This window comes from Pristiophorus japonicus, chromosome 18 (genome assembly GCF_044704955.1).
Source record: "Pristiophorus japonicus isolate sPriJap1 chromosome 18, sPriJap1.hap1, whole genome shotgun sequence".
In the NCBI taxonomy this organism is placed as follows: Eukaryota; Metazoa; Chordata; class Chondrichthyes; family Pristiophoridae; genus Pristiophorus; species Pristiophorus japonicus.
The window spans coordinates 54249022-54273743 of NC_091994.1; the positions used below are offsets into that span (position 1 = coordinate 54249022).

The following is a 24722-nucleotide window of genomic DNA, read 5'->3' on the forward strand; positions in this document are numbered from 1 at the left end:
CTGGTATAGCAGCTCTGTTTCCTTCGGACACCATGCAGGCAGGTGTACCTCGGTAAGGTTTAATATTACTGAAGCTACTGCATAATGTATCCCCTGATATAACACCTTTTCAGTCGGTACCAATACTAATCCGTTCCCAGGTCCCTTGGTGATGGTAGGACACCTTTCTATTACTGTGCGTATTAGCGGGGTTATGGGCAGGGGTTTCTTAATGTGTGCTCTTAGTTCGGTGGCGTTAATTGGGAGTGGGGAGTGTGGGACCGCGCACCCGTGTAGGCTAGAATCCCACCCCATCCCTTCCCCTTCATCTTGCCATTGCCTGGCGAAAGCGATCGATATGCCTGCGGGACAAATATTCTGATCCCCACATGCAAACATAAATTCCTTGTTCGGACTCCCACCATTTGTCCCAACGCACTGTCCCTTCTCCCCGTGTCCCCATGATGGTGTGGTACGTATCGTTACCGATTCTTTCCCAGTCCGATTCTTTGTCCCATGCTCCTTGCTGAGTTTTCTGAGCCACCACCATCTTCCCACCACCAATTTCTCCTTTGCAAGTCAAATATACACGCTTTCCCTCTGTAACACTGACGGGCAGCGATGATCCGTATCCGGGGGCATGGAACTGAGGCCTCCCAGTAGGTAAAACCTTCCTGGCTGGAGTAGAGGTAGAATTAGATCCCAGCCACCCTGGCCATCTTCCCTCGTGGGTGTAAACGACGAGTTCTTCCACGTCTCGGGGGCCACCCCCGGCAGTTATGATCGGTGCTCTCCCTCCTGAACACCCGTAAATGAGGGATTCTTCCACGTCTCCTCTGTCGCTGCTGCTCATCCTTATCAGGGTGAGCAGGAATAGGATCCTTCTCATGCTGCTCTATCTCCTGTAGGGGTACATGAAACATTGTCTAGCCCTGAGAAAGTTCTCTGGCTTGACAAAGGTGACCGAGTTCCAAATTTGGGCTTTAATTGACTGGCTGTCTTATTCAGTTCCTTGTGGACTGACTCCTGCTTTTAACCTTTATCTCACAGCAGTTTTGCTTGTTATCTTACTGGTGCTTCCTTAATAGCTATACTGGTAGATTCTTCTTACTCCCGGGTGTTACCTGGCCTGTGCCTCTTTTAACAGCTGCACAGGTAGATTCTTTTCCTTACCCAGTTAACTAATACATATACACTTATCATTACACAGATAAATCTTACACTATTCTAAACTTATTCACTAAACATACTTAAATTCATATTGCTAAACATCCTTAAATTCACATCACTATATATGTACATCCGCCACCCGTCTCCGGGTGGCCAGTTGAATTCCTGCCTTCTCTTTTTCTTCTTCTCCCGCTGGGTGTCCAGCGAGGTAGGTGATAGATCGGTCTGCACCGTCTAACCCTAAGTACCCTGACTGGACGTGGGTTTGAGTCCCATACTATCGGGGGAACGTTCCCTCCAGTGTTGCAGCACACCGCTCCATTGGGGGTGGCTGCCTGGTCGAGGGCTATGGGCTGGGGACTCCCACTTGGTGGCTGGTCCACCGCCATCTCTTCTGGGGGTCCCTTGTTGCCCGAGGCTACTGGCTGGGTGTCCCTGCTCGCGGGCTGGTCTCTTTTGTGACTGCTCCCTTTCCCGGGCTGAACCATTTAAATTGGGGCACTGGTGACCATGGTGTCTTTGGCCGTGGTGTGCAGGGAGTCCTTCTTAAGGCTCCGACTGCTGGAGGTGCGTCCGAGTCCCAAATGATTGGGGGGACAACTCCTCCAGTAACACAGTCCACCGCCCCTCTAGGTGCAGTCTGTGGGTCTGCTGAAACTCTTTAAACAGTTGGCCATACACTGATGGAAAATACTGGGGCTGTTATGAAAGCCCTGAGGGAGACAGTTCTAAGTGTATTGCTGTCCCTCAAAGGTAAAAGCAAACTTGTACTGACCTTCCCTTCTTAAAGGTATGGACCAGAACACGTTGGAAATATCCAGCACCGTGAAGGTGGTCGCGGATGTTGGGATACTTCCAATGAGGTCGGCGACAGCAGCAACAGTGGGTGCACAGGCGGGGATGTTACGGTTGAGTACACAATAGTCCACCGTGGCTCTCCAGGAGTTGTCCGGTTTCTTAACCGGACACAATGGAGAGTTCACATGGGTAGCTATTGGTCTCAATACCCCCTGTTTAACCAGCGAACCCAAGGCTGTTTCCATGTCTGCCTCCGCCTCCCTGGGGAAGTTGTACTGTTTCTTTGGTCGGGTCATGGGGTCCCCATCTATGCTAACCTCGACCCCATTTATTCTCCCGCAGTCGTGTTTGTGAATGGCAAAAGCTGCAAGGTTTTTCCACACATACTCTTGATATTCTACAGGGGTGTTACTGACCGGTGATTCAAGGTCGTAACCCTCCTTTGGCTTCATGGTGCACACCGTCCCTTTTCCCTGTTTTCCCAGGATAACCATCACCTCACTCTCTCTGTCCCGTGCAGACTGACCCCCAAAGGCACTTAAATCCACTCGGGTCCCGTGGCCTAGGAGGAAGTCAGCCCCCAGGATCCCTCTCCCTTCCTGCTCCCACTTCATCAGGACACAAGTCCACTTAGTGTGGAGTGTACCTAAATGAATGGAGAGCGGAACGGAGAATGAGCCAGTCTGTTCAGTGCCTGTGAAACCCACCAAGCTGTAGGGGACCCCGTTAGACAGAGGTGAGGTGGCGGGGTTAGCTACATAGACAAGGGTTTTTTTGGATTTTTTTTATTTTGAAATTCGTAGCCAATCGTTCCAATTCTTTGTCAAATCACAAACGCCAGAGGTCACCTTGCACACGCCAAGGATCACTCTGCGCCAATGCTCTTAGCCAAAAGGCCTAGAGCCACTGCACTGTTCCTGGAAGTACTGCAATACCAGGTTCGTGCCATGGAGGTGGATGGGTCAGGTCCCCCACACACCTCCGTGGAGGTGGATGGATCAAGCCACCCCACCCACAAGGGTGCTTGAGGCACCGGTGTCCAGCAGCTAAGTCCCTTTCACCTTTTCCACTTCCATCTGTACGGTCGGTCTCCCCCACGCATCATACTCGAGGGCACACTGGTGGACAGGCTGCGCCTGTCCTAGTCACAGTTTCGGTTGCGAGGGGGCAGATGGGATTTCGGTACTGGTGGCGGTGGCTACCTTTCCAGGGCCATCTAACATGGCTCGGAGCGCAGTTAAAAAGGTCTCAAATGAGTGGGGAGGGACTGGCTAATCTGTCTTGGCCTTTTGGGCAGGGGCTGGAGAATTCTTTCCTGCGCTATTCTTCCAAGGATTTTTACAATCCTTTCTCCAGTGCCCACTCTTTCCGCACCCAAAGCAGGTATGTTTTGTATCGGAGGAGTTGCCCCCCTCGAGCCGCCATTCCCTCTTGTCTTGGTTAGGTCGGATTTCGTGAACCCTTCCCTTTTGTGGGTGCTCTTCTGTCCCTCTGCCATTTCTGTAAGCTAGGGTCAGTTGCCTAAGCACTCCCTGTTCTGTGGCTTGGGGATCTCTGGGGTCGAACTAGGCCTCAGCCTTGGTTCCTATTCTGGGTAAACTGTTAGCTACTAGGCTTCGGAGCCAGTGTGCTAATTTGTCCGGGTTTAAGTGACCTCTGTCTATGTCCCCACTACAGGCGCTTTTGTACACCAGCCACAGTCGGTCTGCGAAAGCCTGTGGGGTTTCTCCTGTGAGCTGCACCGTTTTCTCTACTCAAGAGAAGGGACTCCCGTCATTGCAGCCCATAGTTTCTAAAATGTCCTTTTGGACGGCAGCAAGTGTTTTCTGTCCTTTTTTGCTCTCAGACCGGGCCCGGGTAGTCTACGTGAATACGTGACCATGGCCTGGTGGGCCAGGGCCACGGGCTGAGTGGGGCCTCCCTGGGGGCATTTCCCAGCCGAGAACACGTTGTGCACCTGCGAACCCAGTGTTCCAGGTCTGAGTCAATTCCCGGCCACCATACATATGACCGGGCAATGGCCTTCATTAGCACGATGCCTGGGTGCTCGCTGTGGAGTTCCCTGATGAATGCTTCCCTTCCTTTCTGGGGCATTACTACCCGGCTGCCCCATAGCAGGCAGTCGGCTTGGATGGAGAGTTCGTCCATCCATCTGTGAAACGGCCTGACCTCCTCGGGACACACTCCGTGTGCGGGCGCCCAATCCACAGTCAGGACACATTTCTTTATCAGGGATAGGAGGGGATCTCTGTTGGTCCAGATTTTGATCTGGCAGACTATGATGGGGGAGCCTGTGGTGTCGAAAGCCTCAATGGCCATGACCATCTCCGCGCCTTGTTCTGAGGCCCCCTCGGTGATCGCCAGTGGGAGCCTGCTGAGCGCATCAGCACAATTTTCGGTGCCTGGCCGGTGACGTATGGTGTAGTCATACGCAGCTAGCGTGAGGACCCACCGCTGTATGCGAGCCGACGCATTGGCATTGACAGCCTTGCTGTTGGACAACAGGGATGTTAACGGCTTGTGGTCCGTTTCTAACTCGAACCTTCTGCCGGTGCATCTTTTTCACCCCGTACACACATGCGAGTGCTTCCTTTTCAACCATCCCATATCCCCGTTCTGCCTGGGAGAGCGACCTGGAGGCATAAGCCACAGGTTGGAGTTGGCCCTCATCATTACTCTGCTGCAACACGCACCCAACCCCATAGGATGATGCATTACACGTTAAAACCAGTTTCTTACAGGGGTTGTACAAGGTCAACAGCTTGTTAGAGCAAAGCAGATTCCGCACCCGATTGAAAGCCCGTTCTTGACAGTCCCCCCAAAACCATTCACAACCCTTATGCAGGAGCACATGCAGTGGCTCCAACAATGTGCTTAAGTTCGGCAGAAAGTTCCCGAAGTAGTTCAATAGTCCCAGAAACGACCACAGCTCCGATGTGTTGCCGGGCCTGGGCGTATGACGGATCACCACCGTTTTGGATTCGGTAGGCCGGATCCCGTCTGCGGCAACCCTCCTGCCCAAAAACTCGACCTCTGGAGCCAAAAACACACACTTGGACTTCTTTAGTCGCAAGCCTACCCGGTCCAGTCGGCGTAACACCTCCTCCAGGCTGTGGAGGTGTTCCTCGGTTTCTCGACCCGTGATAAGGATGTTATCTTGGAATACGATTGTTCCAGGGATGGATTTAAGCAAGCTTTCCATGTTCCTCTGGAATATAGCGGCCGCTGACCGGATGCCAAACGGACACCTGTTGTAAACAAACAGCCCCTTGTGCGTAGTGATGGTGGTCAGAAGCTTGGATTCTTCAGCCAGTTCCTGAGTCATGTAGGCCGAAGTGAGGTCCAACTTGGTGAACAGCTTGCCATCTGCCAGCATGGCAAAAAGATCCTCCGCTCTCGGAAGCGGGTATTGGTCCTGTAGTGACACTCGGTTGATGGTGGCCTTGTAGTCACCACAAATCCTGACCAAGCCATCAGCTTTAAGGACAGGAACGATGGGACTTGCCCAGTCACTGAATTCAACAGGCACAGTTATGCCCTCTCTTAGCAGCCTGTCCAACTCACTCTTAATTCTCTCACACATCACATACGGCACGGCTCTGGCTTTGTGGTGCACTGGTCTGGCGTCCGGGGTGATGAGTATCACTACTTTGGTGCCCTTAAAGGTCCCGACACCTGGTTGAAAAAGTGTCTCGAATTTCTGTAGGACCTGTGAGCATGAACTTCGCTCCACAGATGAAATGGCGTGCACATCCCCCCATTTCCAGTTCATCTCGGCTAGCCAGCTCCTCCCCAAGAGCGCGGGGCCATTCCCCAGGACAATCCAGAGTGGCAGCCGGTTCTCCGATCCCTTGTGTGTGACCACCAAGTTTGCACTGCCTAGTACTGGGATGATCTCTCCGGTGTACGTCCGTAGCTGCGTGTCAATGCGTTCCAGTTTGGGCCTGTTAGCTTTGAGTGGCCATAGTTTTTCAAATTGTTGGGCACTCATGCGTACCGGGATGCCATTTAGGAAAACTTTCATCATCATAGGTGGCGTTTTGGTGTACGAGCTGTGGACGTCTGCCACATGAACCCGCTGGACTTCAGCGTCCATGGCTTTGCCCCAAGCACCACCTTGCCTTGCCGACCCCTCGTCTAGTTCCTCTGCCTCGTAAACTAGCCTCGCTACGGGCTTTCTGCACATTCTAGCCAGATGTCCACTGAAGTTACAGTTTCTACAGATTGTAAAGAAAAGGTTCAGCATGGACACTGAGGAACCTGAGGAAGATCATGAGATGTCACCCACACCACTGCCAGTGAACGAGCAACAAGGACATTCACCAGCATGCACAGTCCCTGCGGCCAGCCCGGACAGGCCGGAATCACCTCAGGCAACAGAGACGCATGCAAAGGCCCGACCACCAGAGCCCCAACTGCGGCGCTCCACGAGAGAGTGTCGACCGCCTGAAAGACTCAATCTTTGACCCAAAGACGTTGGGGGGAGGTGATGTCATGTTTGGAACCTTCACATAACTGTAACCTTTATGTAACAACACTGTACACTGTATACACCTGAGTAATGCATACCTTGACCACAGGGGGTGAACTTGTGGGAGACACTCCTCACCTGGTCATCCAGGTATATAAAGGGAGGTCCCACGCAGGATCAGCACTGCTTGGTCCTGGGAATAAAGGTTCAGGTCACGTAGTGACCTTGTCTGCAATACAATGCCCCGTGTGATTCTATACTAAGATGTAAGGACACTACATTTTTGAAACCTACAGGTTTTCGCAGCATGTCTGCCACAGCATGAGCTGAGATTGTTGTGAACAAAGGAACTGTTAACAGGCATTCCTCTCTGTCTCTTTGATTATTCCTGAGCACTCTGTTGCTGAGTGTCAATGGTCTCATCCCGGGATGCATTGTCCCTTGTGATGGCATGAATTGCCAATCCCCCTGCCATTGTCTCTGTTGCTGGCCCATCCTAGAGCCTGTTGCTGCCTGGGCGGTGTCGAATTGCCCTTGCCTGTCTGTGGGGTTCTGTGTCTCGTTTACAATGTTAACTCTCTGGTCCACGTTGGAACCAGGGCTGCGCGCGTAAATTATCTTGGTCTCCTCTTCCCTTGCCATGAAGGTCTGAGCTATCAGCGTTGCCCTTTCCAAGTCAAGTACTTGGTCTCAATAAGCTTCCTGGAAATCCTGGCATGACCAATGGCGAAATCCCTTAACATCTCCCCCCTGTAGGTGTCTGTGAACTTACAGAGGCTGGCCAAACGCCGAAATTTCGCAACAAAGTCCGATATGCTTTGTCCCTCCCGACGCCGGTGTGTATAGAACCGGTGCCGGGCCATGTGTATACTGCTCGCCGGTTTGAGGTGCTCAACGACCAAAGTGCTGAGCTCTTCAAAGGACTTGTCCGCCGGTTTCTCAGGTGCGAGCAGGTCTTTCATCAGCGCGTACGTCTTGGATCCACAGCTGGTCAGTAGATGCACTCTCCGTTTGCCAGCCACTTCCTCTCCCAGCCAGTCCTTCGTGACAAAGCTCTGCTGGAGCCTCTCAACAAAATCGTCCCAGTCCTCACCAACACTGTACCATTCCTCTGTGCTACCGGTGGCCATCCTCGTGGGTCGTTGATTCCCGTTTCTCATCGCCAAATGTAGTGTCCTTACACCTTACACAGGTAGTGGCCGGGTAGTTTCTTCCTTCTCTTCCAGGTTTTCCTGGGGCGTACCCGGGCTTATTAGGCATACCATGCCTTTTGCCTCGAACAGAGCAAGGTTTAAACTTTTAATTTGTTGCTCGTAGGGACCATGGTCTCCCGATTCAAACCCATTAGTGCTAGCCACTTTATACGCTGCTTTCACATCTTTTAATCTTTCATGGAGCTCTTTTACTTGTAGGGTGAGGCGAGTGCTTTCTTCCCTCAGTGACTTTTCATTACTTTTGGCCTCGGTAACCTGACATTGAAAATAGTGCTGACTGTTTTTAAACCTTTCCATTATTTGGGTCCTTTCCTGTTTTAGCTTACGGAGTTCTCCTGATAATCTTTCTTCTGACATAACCCTTTTCTGGTAGCTCTCTGCACATTCCCATAACTCTGCCTGCAATGTTTCATTCATTCTGTCTAGCAGTTGGACCTGTCACTGTAGATAGACCAACCAAATTGCTTTCTCTATTGCTTCTTTGTGATCTTTACTTGCTGTCCACTGGCTGCAGCGTCAGTGCAATAGACGAAGCATCCATTCTTTAGTTACACTGATCTTCTTATATACATTGGAGGAAATCCTCTCTTCCATTTTGGTTCTTTGCTCCAAACCAGCACTCTCTACATCACACCCCGTGTACCTGAGTCATGCCACATTCGCCATTTTGTAAGGGGGGGGGGGTATTTGTTGTGGTCTCTATGAGGGGGTCAGGTTCCCTTCTGACCAACTTGAGCGGTTTCGAATCACTCCCCCTTCCTTGGCTTCTGTACTCTGGATTTATTTGGGAGGTGTGACAAAAGTGCAGAGGACACTGGTTTGATGCAAAGAGCTTCGGTTTTATTAGTCAAGGTAATACAGGCTTATTTACTCTAGTAAGAAAATACACGGCCAAACTTACAATCACTCTAACAAATAACAAGACAAGGAAAGGTACAAGGTCAAACTTATAATCACTCCAATAAAGTACAATACACTACACATTCAAAGGGGGTTGTAGTAAAATTATACCTGCCACCTCCCAATACCTAATTCCAGCCAGGTTAGACTCCAGGGCAGGGACTTATGCTTACCAATCCTTTTGATAGTTAATGGTAGATGGTGATGTTCTTCCTTCCTTCAGGACTTCAAGACTTCGAGGCTGGAGAAGTTATTTTTACAACTGTCACGTTGGTTCCAGGATTTTGACTCAGCGACGGGTGTTCCCATGTGCCTTATTCCCTTGTCCTTCTAGTTGGTATAGGTCGTGGGTTTGGGAGGTGCTGTCGAAGAAGCCTTGATGAGTTGCTGCAGTGCATTTTGTAGATGGTACACACTGAAGTCATGGTGCGCCGGTGGTGGAGGGAGTGAATGTTTAAGGTGGTGGATGGTGTGTCAATCAAGCGGGCCGCTTTGTCCTGGATGCTGTCGAGCTTCTTAAGTGTTGTTGGAGCTGCACTCATCCAAGCAAGTGGAAAGTATTCCATCACACTCCTGGCTTGTGCTTTGTAGATGGTGAAACAACTTCAGGAGTCAGTTGATGAGACAAATGCCGCAGAATACCCAGCCTCTGACCTGCTCTTGTAGCCACAGCATTTATGTGGCTTGTCCAGTTAAGTTTCTGGTCAATGGTGACCCCCAGGATGTTGATGGTTGGGGATTCGGCGATGGTAATGGCATTGAATGTGAAGGAGCGCTGGTTAGACTTTCTTGTTGGAGATAGTCATTGCCTGGCACTAGTGTGCACGAATATTACTTGCCACTTATCAGCCCAGCCTGAATGTTGACCAGGTCTTGCTGCATGCGGGCATGGACTGCTTCATTATCTGAGGAGTTGCGAATGGAACTGAACACTGTGGAATCATCAGCGAACATCCCCACTTCTGACCTTATGATGGAGGGAACAATGACTGCACTTCAAAAGTACTTCAATGCTTGTAATGGTTGTAATTGTTTGCAGTGCGTTGGGATGGCCTGAGGTTGTGAAAGGCGCGATATAAATGCAAGTCTTTTTACTTTTTAAGCAGAGGTCCACGAGCTGCATTTACTCACCTTCTCTGTCAGAAAATGGTGCAGAGGAGGGGAGCAGTTAAAAAAATAATTGAAGTGGGGAAAAATATACTAAGTGGTAAAGTACCAAAGTAGAAGAATGTGTCAAGAAGGAAGTGTAAGATTAGACAAATGTTCTGGAGTTTTGCTGGATTTCCTGTGTGGGATGGGGGAGAAGAAACACAGCAGCACTTTCTTTAGCAGATTAGGTAGGGTAGCATGCATACCGAAGCAAATGGTGCATTAAATAAACAGGCTTGCTTCATGAGTTGGATGCCCTTTCCTGGTTTCATGCTTTCTTGGAGTCATACTTCGTAACTTTGTTTGTTTACAGGTTATGCTAGTTTAGTAGTTATGATACTAGATTAGAAACTCAGATGTTGTGAGTTCATGTCCCACCATGGCAAGTTGTACATTTTGAATTCAATGCATGTGATAATTTGTGGGCTGACACATGAAAAATGACCATGAAAGCTGCCGTATTGTTGTAAAAACCCAACTGGTTCAGTTCCCTTCGGGGAAGGAGCGTGTTCTGGGCTACATGTCACTCCAATCCCACACCACACAGTTGATTCTAAATGCCCTCAGAGTACCTATGGATGGGCAATAAATACTGGCTCAACAGTATTTATTCCACATTCCAAGAATTTAAAAAAAAACGTTATTAACTCAAAATTGTTTAATAACCAGTGATTATTGCTGTTGTGGAAAACATAGCAGATGGAGGGCACTCAATATATTTTAATAAACGGTGTTTTATAGTTAATCTTTATTATATTACATAATTTTCATTTGGTAGACCACAAGTATAACACAGTTCCTTACATTGTATTTTTTGGCAACAAGAGAATACTTTCTACATTCACCTGAAAAAGATGGGAGTGCGCGTGTAAAATATGAGGAGATTCTATCATAGAAGGAGAAAAGGCACATTGACCTACTTTTGACCTGAATTTTCCTGATGTGGTATTTCTAGTATCAGTGGCACAAATACAGCTATTGCACATTATATCCTAGATATTAGTGAACTAATGCTTAATGCATGCGTATGGCATTTCTCTGTCTGCTATGATAATGGAGAGTTTGACCCAGTTACTTCCAGTTGCTTGTTACAGCTTCACTGTCCATACCAGAGTCAATTTCAGTGTCTGCATTTCCAACTGTTAGACCAGACTGAGAACAGGCGCTGTAATTATCAGTAGAGGCCATTCCATGACACCACTAGCTGGTATTTATAACACCTCCATTTTGGTTTTGTCTGTTCAGTCCAAAAGCCATGAGGTAACAACGCTGGAAAATAGAATTTATTTTCACTTTCGCAAACAGTGACAAAATGAAGCTCTCTCTGATCTAGTACAGTATTGGTTACATTAAGTAAGGTGTTTTCCCTTATGTAGTTCCAACAGTACATCCCAGCAATTTTAGAAGAATATCCGGGATGAATATTTCCATTTACTTCACATTCTATACCCACATGGCCTCTCAGAAACACTGACAAATCGTTACCAGTATTAATGCTGTCTGCCTTTTCTAGATGGGATTTGAGACAGGGAAACACATTCCTGAGAAGGACAGGCTAACTACCATTTGTTCACATTTTTCTTTCCATTTAATGAGACAGACAAGCTCAAACGCAAACCCTAGTAGACTGTATGAGTACAATTATGTTGATTTTCCTCATAGTAAAAGTTTCCAGATCACATTAAGTCCCAGAAATTGCACTTTCAGCTCACTTTGATAACTGTCTTCACTTATTCAGTCTTTTTGCACTTCTTCTTCCTTGTCCCTTCATTAAGTTCCTCCTTTGTCTTGGCTGTGTACGGAGACTGATTGCAAGGGGGGGAGCTCTGCATATTGTCACGAGAGCAGACACGATCATGATCATCGTATGTACCGCAGGCGGTCCCAAAGACAATGGGGCAAATGAAGGCTTCAATTGGAGTGAAAGGTGACCCATGGGAGTGTGTTGCTGTCATGAACACCTACAATGGCAGAATGCAAAATATCAACAGCTAGTGAAATCCATTTACTTATAGCATTGCTTATTTTGTTGACCTTATTTTCCAATCACTTGTAATTATACATAAGGTAGGAAAAGAAATAGACCATTTAGTCCCTCAAGTATGTTTCACCATTCAATTAGATCATGGTTGGTCCATTTACCTGCCTTTGATCCATATTCCGTAGCTAAGAAGAATCTATCGATTGACCCAGCATCCACAGTCTTTTGTGGAGAATCCAGATAGCCACAGTCCTTTGTGTAAAAAAGTGCTCTTGATTTCACTCGTAAATGACTTAGCTCTAATTTTAAGATTTGTTCCCTTATCTTGGATTCCCACACCAGATTTGTTGTTCTTGTATTTGAAGTAGATGACCTCACACTTCCCCATATTGAACTCCATCTGCTATAGTTTTGCCCATTCACTCAGTCTGTCTATGTCCATTTCTAACTTGCTGCTCCCTTCCACACACCTTACCGTGCCCTTTTATCTTAGTTTCATCTGCAAACTTGGATATACAACTCTATATTTTTTCATCCAAGTCATTAATATATACGGGGGTCGACTTTGGTGGCCACCCATTTATCAGTGGTCACCAGGCGGGAGGTCCGATTTTGGCGCCCACTGCCGCTGGGGCCCGTCAGGAGCCGCTGTGTGGGCGGCAGCGGGAGCGGCAGTCGGCGTCAGTCGGCGGGACTCGGAGGCAAACGTCATTAGGGTGCGTCAGGTGGAGGCCTCTCCACTCGGGTATTTTCGGAAGGCCTCCACTGCGCATGCACGGAATTTCGGCCTTTTTTTTGTAGTTTTGGTGATGGGACCTGTCATCATCATAGGCGGTCCCTCGAACGAGGATGACTTGCTTCCACATGAGTTCACAGATATTTCAATGAAGGACCCGATGTTCCAGTCCTGAACTCCAATTGAGGGGGTGGAAGATGCCTGTGCGTGGATTTTTTTAACATGTAGTGACCATTGCACATCAATCACCACATGGGCTTGACAGAGCTCAGCCTTTATCCAGTGACAAGGGTTGAACCAGGACGGCTGGAGACCTGCTCTGCTACACGAACCTAGTGCACACCATATCGCAATGTGGGCTGGCCCGTGCTGCCCCTGGGCCCTCGTCTCTTCTGGGCCCCGTACATTCATTCGCCGCACCTCCGCCCACGATGTTCCAGGGCCCGGCACTCCAGCTCTATAGCCCCAAGGGACCTGTAGTCCTTTTGTGGCCCTTGCACGCTAAGGAAGTGCTCATGGCCATAAAAGGAGAGCACTCAATTGCACCTTCGAGGAGAGAGAAGACAGAGAGGAGAAAGAGGAGACTGAGAGAGAGGAGACAGGAGAGGGAGAGAGAGAGGAGAGAGTTGGAGGTTAGAGAGCAGAGGTGGCATTGGAGAGGGGCCAGTCCGAGTTGCAGAGGGGGCAGTGTGACAAATTTATACCCAGACTCTTGAGCAGCCATTCCTCTCATCATAGAGATGATTGGGCAGAAATCGTCAATGAAGATTGGCAAAACCAGGCCCAGAGCTCCGTGGTTCAATAAGCAGGAGTTGGAGGAGCTAGTGACAGAGGTGGAGCGCAGGTACAGCGAACTCACCCGGGATGGTCGTGGCAAGCCTCCACCAGCCCAATACCGTCATCTTTGGATGTACATAGGTCAGATGGTCAGTGCAATGGGCAACATGGAACGAGATGGGGACCAATGCCGCAAACAGTGGAACAATTTGGTGGTGACAGCTAAAGTAAGCACAAATTTATTCATCCCCTCCTGTCCAAGGCCAAAAAGGTTGTGTGTGCGATGTGTCTGTGTGTGTGGGAGTGTGTGTGGGGGGCATGAGCAAAGGGGGTAAAGGCTGCAACGTTTGTTTGTGTAGAGAAAACAAGCAGCTAAACAAGCAAGCCTGAGTGCGACCAGAGGGGGCTCCACACCCGAGGACACCGGATCCTTCCTGCACTCCCAGCCCATATCACCTATGTCCACCGCTCCCACCTCTGCCACCCAGGGCCAGGAAGAAGAGCCCCTTCACCTGGAGAAGCCAGAAGTGGCTGACATCAGCTTCCTACCAAGTCAGCCAAGTGTCCCCAGAACCTCGGATCGGGCTCAGATTTCCTGGGGTTTCCAACAGACTCAACTCAAGAAAGCTCAAGTAAGCGCAGAGGCCGTGGCTCAAAGGGAAGCAAGGCCCCGCCACCTAGCAGCAGCGATCAACCACCTGCGATGCAGCACGGCTTGCTCTAATGAACCAGATGGTGCAGCTATCAACCACCGGTGCGTGAAGGTAGGTCGCGAGATGCTGCAGACCATGGCTAGAATAGTTGGCAGCATCGCTACATTCACCAAGCAGGATCAAAGGATGGAGCGCCTTCTCACAGTGTTGGAGCGCACAACAGAAAGCGTTGAGGCCATAAGGCAGGAGATGGCTTCTGCACGCGTGCTGCAAGCTCCCGACCCCACACCCTCAAAGCAGACGGATGCGGAGGAGCAGGACATCCCGGCACCTTCGGTCCCGCGCCCTATGTTCTCACCGATAAACACACGTCTGCACACATCCCGATGCCCTCCTACACAACCTCCTCAACCAGAGGCAGTGAGGGGCAGGGAAGGGCCAATCCGTCGTGTAGGCATGGGGAGGAAGAGGAAATCGGGCATAGCTGCAAGGGCGGGGGGGGGTGGGGGGGGGGGGGAAGAGAGGTGGTGGTGCCGAGTGGAGAGGTGGGTGTTGCTTCCTCATGTAAATGTATGTATATGTCATAATATTATGTAACATTTGTCATTGTGCACTTGTAAATACACTCACATTGTTCACCCTCTGTTTGTGCTTGTGTCATTTTAATATCATGTGTGATGCGTTGCGCTAAACACACATCTGTCCCTCAGGTCATCTGCTTCATCAGGAATATCTTCCCATCCACATCTGACTGCAGTGTATAATGGGGGTACAAGGCTGTAGTAATAACCGCCCTCCTGTATGGCTCAGAGACAGGGATCACATACAATAGACACCTCAAGTCGCTGGAGAAATACCACCAACGATGTCTCCGCAAGATCCTGAAAATCCCCTGGGAGGACAGATGGACCAACGTTAGCGTCCTCGACCAGGCCAACATCCCCAACATTGAAGCACTGACCACACTCGATCAGCTCCGCTGGGCAGGCCACATTGTTCGCATGCCTGACACGAGACTCCCAAAGCAAGCGCTCTACTCTGAACTCCTTCACGGCAAACGAGCCAAAGGTGGGCAGAGGAAACGTTTAAAGGACACCCTCAATACCTCCTTGATAAAGTGCAATACCCCCACCGACACCTGGGCATCCCTGGCCAAAGACCGCCCTAAGTGGAGGAGGTGCATCCGGGAGGGCGCTGAGCACCTCGAGTCTCATCGCCGAGAGCATGCAGAAAGCAAGCGCAGGCAGTGGAAAGAACGTGCGGCAAACCAGTCCCACCCACCCTTTCCCTCAACGACTGCCTGTCCCATCTGTGACAGAGACTGTAATTCTTGTATTGGACTGTTCAGTGACCTAAGAGTGGAAGCAAGTCTTCCTCGATTCCGAGGGACTGACTATGATGATGATGATGATGATGATAATGGGTCCTGTCATCAGGCAAGACGACAATGAATGCAGGAAGGCTGCCACTCAATTACTCTAGTTTACCAAGTTACAGGGCAGACCTTAAGGCCAAACATGGAGGAGTGCCACCCCTGAGATGACATGGTCATCAGTTACATTGTAGTACATTGTGCGAGACAATTAATGAATCAGCTTGGATGTACAAAATGTGAGATGTGAGATTCAGTCACTCATAATAATTTTCCCTTCGCCATTGGCCTTCTCAATGAAGGACTTTCAGCAAGGTGCAATAAAAAAAAGCCTCCATTAGCTTAGTCACACTTCAGTCGGTTTTATGGCATCCAATTTAAACATCACCATCAGCAAGAAAGTAATGCAACATTGACCTAACTTCTTTCCAGCAGTCCCACTGATATGGTGCAGAATCCAACTGGCTGCCGTGATGTGATGGCCACCAGCACTCCCACCCAGCCGATGTGCCAGAACTGCCCCCCATTGCACTCCACCGCTGCCTATCTCCCACCCGATCTGCAAGTGCTGGCCGACTGCCGCCCAGACCTGCTTTTCCAGAGCGGTCCTTCTGGTGGGCGGCAGGTCGACAGGAGGCCAGGAAAAATAACCAGAATGGACGTTTACAGATATCCGTCAGGGGTGAGCGGGACGCTGTGATGTGGGCGGAACTGGGCGGAACCTCGACGGCAGATGGGCAATTCCATTTCCGGCGGAACCTTGGCGGCTGCAGGGGGACAGTGACAAAAGTCGGGTTCATGGTGTAAAACTAGTACGTTGTCTCTGGATATTTTTTAACTTTTAGCTGACCCTACGATTTTTTAATTCTTTTGTCGAAATTTAATTGAACCTGTTTTATCTGGTGCTACAGGAAAGTGGAGTTAAGGCACTTCATTCACAGGATAGCAAGCTAATGGGAGATATTACTTGGTTATATAATATCACTAATATTGGTTTATAAAGTGTTTAAGAGTTCTCTCAGTTTTTAAAGTGAAGAGTCAGCTGCTGCTCCATAGGAGGCATAAGGAACCTGAAGAACTGCACTGAATGAGAATGCTCCCCTTATGTCGACCATCCAAAACTTATGTAAAAACCGCCTCTTATCCAAATTATATTTCAAAACTTGTCATCCCCCAAACTACCACCACGCCAGACTGTGGGTTATAATGCCAAATTAGTATCATAACATAAGAATTAGGAGCAGGAGTAGGCCATTCAGCCCCACGAGCCTGATCCGCCATTGAGATCAACTCCACTTTCCTGTACCATCCCCATATCCCTTAATTCCCTTATTATCTAAAAAAAATCTATCGATATCTGTCTTGAATGTACTCAAAGACTGAGCTTCCACAGCCTTCTGGGGTAGAGAATTCCAGAGATTCACCACCCTCTGAGTGAAGAAGTTCTTCATCTGAGAAGCTCTTCATCTCAGTCCTAAATGGCCGACCCTTTATTCTGAGACTGTGACCCCTGGTTCTAGACTCCTCAGACAGAGGAAACATCCTCCCTGCATCTACCCTGTCAAGCCCTGTAAGAATGTTGTATGTTTCAATGCGATCACCTCTCTGGCACAGCAGTAGTAGTATAGATTGATATGTCTGGTACTACGGTAGCATTATGGATTATTAAATAAATCAGTCCAGCAGTGGTATGTGTCAGTATATCTGGCAGCCTAGTGATGATCTGTATTAGTATCTCTGACATATCAGTGCTACCATAGCATGGATTGGTATGTCTGGCAGTGGTAATGTTATAGGAATTGGCATGTCTGTAGTGCAGTGGTGATGTGCACAAATTATCTGGTCATTATCACATTGCTGTTTGTGGGACCTTGTTGTGCGTCCATTGGCTCCCATGTTTCCTACACTACAACAGTAACTACTGTTCAAAAAGTACTTTATTGGTTGTAAAGTTCTTTGGGAATATAAATGCAAGTCTTTCTTTGTTTGGTATTTCTGGCAGTCAGTGATAGTGTGGGTTGGTATCACCGACAGTCTTATGTCCTTGGCATTCCAGGTGATATGTTCCATTAGTGTCTTTGGCTTTGCTTTCGGACTGAATTTTGTGCTGTCCAAAGCCTCAATAATTGCTCACTCTAAAGGATATCATTAAGTATGGCCAGGCCCTGTATTCATCCAATTCATGCAGCATGGACTGGGACATCCCCTTGTAAACCGTTGCTCCATATTATTGGTGGAAATGCATCCACTAATAGTAAAGTGAAAAAGTCCACTTTATACTCGCAGCAGAACAATAAATCTTATTGTGCCTGATGCCCGCCCTTGGTGCCAACATGTTTGCTTATTTTAAAGATCAATCAATCAAAAAAAATGAGAATTTTGTAAAGGACTCACTCACCTCCCCACTTACCTCAGCTGGACAAGTGCGGCTTACAACTGACAGTAGGTAGAAACCCCAGGGGGAAGGGCAGACCACAGTGAAAGGGTTAACATGTCTCTCTGTTTGTGTCAGTTGTGACTCAGTGGGTAGTACTCTCTCCTCTGAGTCAAAAGGTCATGGGTTCAAGTCCCACTCCAGAGTCTTGAGCCTAAAGTCTAGGCTGACACTCCCAATGAAGTACTGAGGGAACGCTGCACTATCAGAAATTCCATCTTTTGGATGAGACGTTAAACCAAGGCCCCATCTGCTCTCTCAGGTGGACATAAAAGATCACATGGCACTATTTGAAGAAGAGCAGTTCTTCTTGGTGTCTTGACCAATATTTATCCCTCAACAAAAGTCACTAAAAAAAGATTATCTGTTCATTAACACATTGCTGTTTGTAGGAGCTTGCTGTGTGCAATTGGCTGCTGCGTGTTCCACATTACAACAGTGACTACACTTCAAAAGTATTTTGTTGGCTGTCAGACTTTTTTCTTTGCTTACTGGGAATGTTTTATCACCGTGTACTTATTCAAGTGCATAAAATCTCAAGCACACAACAAATAACAGGAAAATATTCTTTTGAACACTGACTTGTGCTTCACCGACTTATTTTCTTCTCACCTTAAATGTAATTCCTGTACCATGTGGCCTTGTGCCTCGATCCCAACATCTCATCACTGAGTGCATGCAGAAAACAAGCAGAGGCAACGGAAGGAACGAGCGGCAAATCTGTCCCACTCTTCCTTACTCTCAATGACTATCTGTCTCACCTGTGACAGGGACTGTGGCTCTCGTATTAGACTGTTCAGCCACCTAAGGACCCATTCTAAGAGTGGAAGCAAGTCTTCCTCATTTCCGAGGGACTGCCTATGATGATGATGGGCCTCGCAGTTGTTGCTATGCTCAGAATATAACCATGAACATTTCCAGACAATGTATAAAAACAGTAACGTTACTAATGAATAACAATTTTGGGCGTCCTCCCCTCCAAATCCAATGTACGGTAATATATTTTTCACCAGTGCAAAACTATTCTGTGTTTCACCAAAATGCTTTGTGAAATATAAGTAACAATATAATTTAAACCGTTCGTGATACTGTTATATGTGAAAAGTGCCGTGTGAATCTCGCATTGTCCTTGGACATTCGGCAAAGCTCATCAGCATTTAAAGAAATTGACATATTCTCAGTCTTTTCCCTTTCATGCGTCACATATCACAGCCATATTTCATCAACAACAACAACTTGTATTTATATAGCACCTTTAATGTAGTAAAACGACCCAAGGCGCTTCATAGGTGTGTTATAAGACAAAACAAATAAATTTGACACCGAGCCACAAAAGAAATTATGGCAGATGACCAAAAGCTTGGTCAAACGGGTAGGTTTTAAGGAGTGTCTTAAAGGAGGAAGAGAGCTAGAGAGGCGGAGAGATTTAGGGAGGGAGTTTCAGAGCTTGGGGCCCAGGTAGCTGAAGGCACAGCCACCAATAATTATTTAATATTTCCTCCATCAGTTGGAAGAATGCAATAAATTAATCAGCCCAAAGTTTACACAATTGCAAGGGAGGTTTCAGTCCTCCAAGGTTGGACTAATCGCCTCACCCTCCTTTTTCTGCATCCTAGAAATGGAGGTCTCTGTTTTTACATATCGTTTCAGCCTCATGTCTTGATACACAACACTTAAAGAACACCAAAACAAAGACAAGAAGCTTTGAGTAACAATCAAGGTTGAGTTTCAACATTTCAGCCCCTCCTGATCCTTTAGGTTGCAAGTGCCACCAGGCATCTACTTACCAATACATCTAAATGATTAGCAAAAAGTGTTTCAAGGCAATGCCTGGCGTGTCGCACTCATAAAACGTACCTTTATTTCTACGAATTGAAAAGATTTATTTACCTTCGTAACAACCATGAAGATGGTGAACAGGAAGACGATGTTGTGTTTGGAAATGGGCAGCCAGTGGGCCTGCTGTAAGGTGAAGATAACTGCTGCAACCAGACTGGCTTTTGTTGGGCTGTGAGAGGACATAATAAAATTGCACAGTTAGATTCACCGTCTGTGCAATATTCCCAATTTTTTATTAGTAATTTTTTTGGTGAGGTTTTTATGTGGCCTCGGTCTCCTGGGCCCAAGCCACTCTTATGGCTGAAAAGGACAGAATAGGTTGCTTGCTTTCAGGTACATCCAGGAGGTTTATGACACCAGCTCATCAATGATGTTCTTCACAACTCTTCCATTCCCCTGTGAAGAGGCATCTGGCCTCTGCCACCAACCCACCCCGCACCCGATCCCCACTACTCCACCCACGCAGCAGTATAGCCGAGGCTGGGAGAACAGGACTGAACTTGCATGTATCACAGTAATCAAAGATTTAATCACTAAATCCCCCACTCCAGAAATACTGGGGGCGGGGGGGAGGAGGTTAAATTAGTCTTGAGCAACAAAATTGTGTAGAGTCTAAAGCATGCTGCCGATTCGCTCTCGCCCATTTGTGCTGCCGCCCAACACATATTTACCCCCATTGTGCTGCCATTTTCACTTACAAGGACATGTTGAGAAACTCATTTGATTCTGGCTTCCAGACTCCACGAATTAGCTGCTCAAAGTTGGAGATCAGTGCAATTCCAGCACCTGTAGGGAACAAAACAATAATAAGCACCACTAGTTAATATTCCAGGTGGCTCTGTGTTTTTTTGAGTTGACTGTACAACTTGGTTTTTCTCTCTTTACAGACATCGATTTCCAGGCCAAAAAATGGTACATTTTTTTCAAACCAACACCAGCCCCAGTGCCAACACCAATCCCATTTCAGGCTCCATCACAAGCAAATACATTTTTCTGGAGGGGAAGGCAGCCGTGCCTCTCATGAGATGCCCAATTACTCAGATGCAGGAAGGGGTTATATACACAAAATGAATATTTAGCACTGATACGCCTAGTTTAACATCTCAAAAAATAAAGAGATAAAAGGCTACTTACCTTTGGCCCATCCAACCAAAGCCATGATGATCCATCCATGGTGATAGGCGTGGTGAGCATGGACAACACCCACACTAATTTTGCGGACCCGCACCACCTCTTTCATAGCAGTGAGGACCAACTTCACAGGCATGAAGGCCACACATTTGTAGAAAAGGTTCAATGGGCAGTAAAAGATGAGGTACCTAAGTTGAAAGCATGGGTTCAGTTTGTGTTGGTAATGAATGTTCACGGACTTTCAATATTAACTGCTAAAATCCATTGATTAGGTGCAGTGTAAAACCAACATTAATCTCACCAAATGTATGTTTTTAATATGATTTACTTTGATGATATTTTTCCCCCACAGCACCCTGGAGCAGTAGGACACAGGTTCAAGCTCATGCCTCTGCTGGGCTCTGAAACTCAATGAGGAAATGAGGAGATCGTAAATAGAGGAATCTTTAGTTGGAGGAAAAAAATCAAAAGGGTAAGGGAACTTAGAGAACAGTCAGACCGCTCTTATCGCCTGATTACAAAGCAGCATTGGTAGAAGTCTCAATGGAGGTCCACCACTTATCTCCTGTTGGTCCAGGAGGATGTGCGGGGAAGGAGGAATCTAAAAAGGTGTTCCCAAAATGTGTCAGCTGTGGTTCAGTCATAAGGTTCTCACCTCTGAGTCATAAGGTTGTGGGGTCAAGTCTCACTTTGGAGACTTGAGCATAAAATCCAGGCTGACACTCCTGCTCGAAGGCTCGACGGGCCGAATGGCCTACTCCTACACCTATTTTCTATGTTTCTATGATGCTATGATGCTATACTGAAGGAGTGCTGCGTTGTTGGAGGTACCATCTTTCGCATATGACAGAAAATTAAAGCCCTGTCTGCCCTCCCAGGAACATGTAAAAGATCTCATGAATCTATCTTTGAAGAGCAGGAGTATTCTCTCCAATGTCCTGGCCAATATTTATCCCTCAACTAACATCACTAAAAAGCAGATTATCTGATTATCTCATTGCTGTTTGTAAAATCTTGCTGTGTGCAAACTGGCTGCCGTGTTTCTCTGCAAAATGACTTCAATAGTTTTAAAACGCTTTGGGATGTCCTGAAGTCGTAAAAGGCGCTATGTAAACACAAGTTCTTTCTTTTTCAAAAAAAGGGGAGACATATGGGCACAATACGCTGGAACTCAGCCCTTTCACTTTTGAAACTGGTATGAATGCAACCTAGAGGGAACCATGTTCTCCTTTCTATGATCACTGCTGCCCTGTAAGGTTCCACTTCTTTCCAGTAACGGCCACTATTTGTCTATGAAATAAAGTGAATTACCGTTAGCAAAAATCGCCATCACTAAGAATTTCAACTGTTTTGCAATCCATTTTTGTTCTTCTCAAAAACATTGTTCCCAGATCTTGGTAAGATATGACTGTCATGTGACAGACATTAGCACAAATCTATTGCGTTTCCAAACCTGTATCCATTGGAAATGAAACCAAGTGTGGGATACAATTGATGCAGCTGAAAATCCCTTTGGGTGAACTATAAGATCCATCACTCACAATACTGTACAGTTCTCCTGAGAGCAGAGAAGGTTAAGGGATGATTTAATAGAGATGTTCAAAATTATGAAAGGTTTTGATAGAGTAGATAGAGAGAAACTGTTTCCACTGGCAGAAGGGTCAGTAACCAGAGGACACAGATTTAAGATAATTGGCATAAAAACCAAGGGAGTCATATGGAGGATGTTTTTCCCCAGCGAGTTATGATGATCTGGAATGCACTGCCTGAAAGGGCATTGGAAACAGATTCAATAGTAACTTTTGAAAGGGAATTGGATAAATACTTGAAAAGGAAAAAATTGCAGGACTATGAGGAAAGAGCAGAAGTGTGGAATTAATTGGATAGCTCAGAGAGCTGGCACAGGCATGATGGGCTGAATGGTCTCCCGTGTTGTCAGATTCTATAAACAAATGGGTCTGAAGTACAATAATTGGAGTGAGAGGCAGTCTAGTGTTGGTGAGTCCTTCCCTGCATGCATTAGCATTTTAGTTTAGATAAAGGATACGATCTCTCCACATACAATAGGCTCCATTACAGGCTTTAAATTGTGTCCCCAAATTACTCAGCGGCTTGGTCATCCTTAGCTAACATGTGACAGATATTAATTTGTATATTAATCTAACTGTATGTGTAAACAGTTATGCTTATGATCCATTTCCTTTAATGACTCAGTACTCTATCCATCATAGGCAGTCCCTCGGAATCGAGGAAGACTTGCTTCCACTCTTTAAAATGAGTTCTCAGGTGGCTGAACAGTCCAATACGAGAACCACAGTCCCTGTCACAGGTGGGACAGATAGTCGTTGAGGGTCAGGGAGGGTGGGATTGGTTTGCCGCTCGCTCTTTCTGCTGCCTGCGCTTGATTTCTGCATGCTCTTGGTGATGAGACTCGAGGTGCTCAGCGCCCTCCCGGAAGCACTTCCTCCACTTAGGACGGTCTTTGGCCAGGGACTCCCAGGCGTCAGTGGGGATGTTGCACTTTATCAGGGAGGCTTTGAGAGATGTCCTTTTAACCTTTGGCCCACCTTTGGCTCGTTTGCCGTGAAAGAGTTCCGAGTAGAGCGCTTGCTTTGGGATCCTCGTGTCTGGCATGCGGACAATGTGGCCTGCCCAGCGGAGCTGATCAAGTGTGGTCAGTGCTTCAATGCTGGGGATGTTGGCCTGGTCGAGGACGCTAATGTTGATGCGTCTGTCCTCCCAGAGGATTTGTAGGATCTTGCGGAGGCATCGTTGGTGGTATTTTTCCAGCGACTTGAGGTGTCTACTGTACATACAGGAGGGCGGGTATTACTACAGCCCTGTAGACCATGAGCTTGGTGACAGATTTGAGGGCCTGGTCTTTGAACACTCTTTTCCTCAGGCAGCCAAAGGCTGCACTGGTGCACTGGAGGCGGTGTTGAATCTTGTTGTCAATGTCTGCTCTTGTTGATAAGAGGCTCCTGAGGTATGGAAAATTGTCAGGGCTGCGCTGTGGATCTTGATGACTGGGGGGCAGTGCTGTGCGGCGAGGACAGGCTGATGGAGGACCTTTGTCTTACGGATGTTTAGCGTAAGGCCCATGCTTTCGTATGCCTCAGTAAATACGTCGACTATGTCCTGGAGTTCAGCCTCTGTATGTGCGCAGACGCAGGCGTCATCTGCATACTGTAGCTCGACGACAAAGGTTGGAGTGATTTTGGACCTGGCCTGGAGACGGCAAAGGTTGAACAGGTTCCCACTGGTTCTGTAGCAACGGCTCAGTACTATGTGGTGTGGTGTGTCAATGAGCAATACAAATCAGGAAAGTAAGATTCCAATCCCTAGTTTTAGTAGCATTGACAACAGAACCATTAGCCACAGAATCTTGAGTTAGGAAGGGGAAATCAGCCACACCATGAGTGGTCTGAACATCTTACTTTTATAGGAATTGACTTACACTGCCCAATATTTACTTGCACAATAGTGTAACCAGGGGAGGGGGTGTAACAATAGTACCCCCTTGTGACCTAAACACATATCTGTGCCTTTTGTACATGCACTTCTTCAATCTCTCTGAAAGTGGACCGAAGAAACACTTGGTAAGTTAAGGCGTGATAAATTGTTAAGCTGCTTTATTTGACAGTGAGTGAACATACAGAGTAACCGTTGTGATCAGATTCTTTTAATTCCATTGGTATAACTTGTAATTATACATGTTTATCGAAACATTGTATTAGAAAAATTATGAATACGCTATGCTTTCCCATATTATATAGAATTGCATAGAATTTTGCCGCACAGAAACAGGCCATTCAGTCCAACAGATCTATGCCGGTGTTTATGCTCCACACGCGCCTTCTCCCACCCCACTTCATCTCACTCTATCAACATATTCCTTTCTCCCTTGTGTATTTATCTAGCTTCCCCTTATATCCGCCATATCTGTGGCTTATTTTGCTTGACTTAAACAAATTCATTTCTAACTACCCAGCATTGCATCCTTTTTTCAACCTTTTGTTGGGTCTCACTGCTTTACAGCTATATCATTAAAAACCTGACCATTAGAGCAATATCCTGTTTCAAAATCCTCCTTCTGCTTATGTTTGTCTCTGTGCATT

The 24722-nt window shown here is 47.3% G+C and overlaps 1 protein-coding gene and 1 long non-coding RNA gene across 3 annotated transcripts in view; one reads left to right on the forward strand and one right to left on the reverse strand.

The window, feature by feature from the left end:
* LOC139228744 (uncharacterized) overlaps nt 1–24722 on the forward strand; it is a 64244-nt gene that overhangs the window by 12511 nt on the left and 27011 nt on the right. For both annotated transcript variants that reach the window (XR_011587609.1, XR_011587608.1), the window contains exon 2: nt 20957–21076. This is a non-coding gene — a long non-coding RNA (uncharacterized lncRNA). The remainder of the gene's footprint in view (nt 1–20956; nt 21077–24722) is intronic.
* The window catches only part of LOC139228742 (trimeric intracellular cation channel type A-like), a 64830-nt gene continuing 50519 nt past the window's right edge, over nt 10412–24722 (reverse strand). The window contains exons 3-6 of the mRNA XM_070860061.1: nt 20608–20792; nt 20172–20259; nt 19525–19642; nt 10412–11642 (exon numbers count right to left, since the gene is read on the reverse strand). Coding sequence (XP_070716162.1) covers nt 11412–11642; nt 19525–19642; nt 20172–20259; nt 20608–20792 — 622 coding nt within the window. The 3' untranslated portion in view covers nt 10412–11411. The remainder of the gene's footprint in view (nt 11643–19524; nt 19643–20171; nt 20260–20607; nt 20793–24722) is intronic.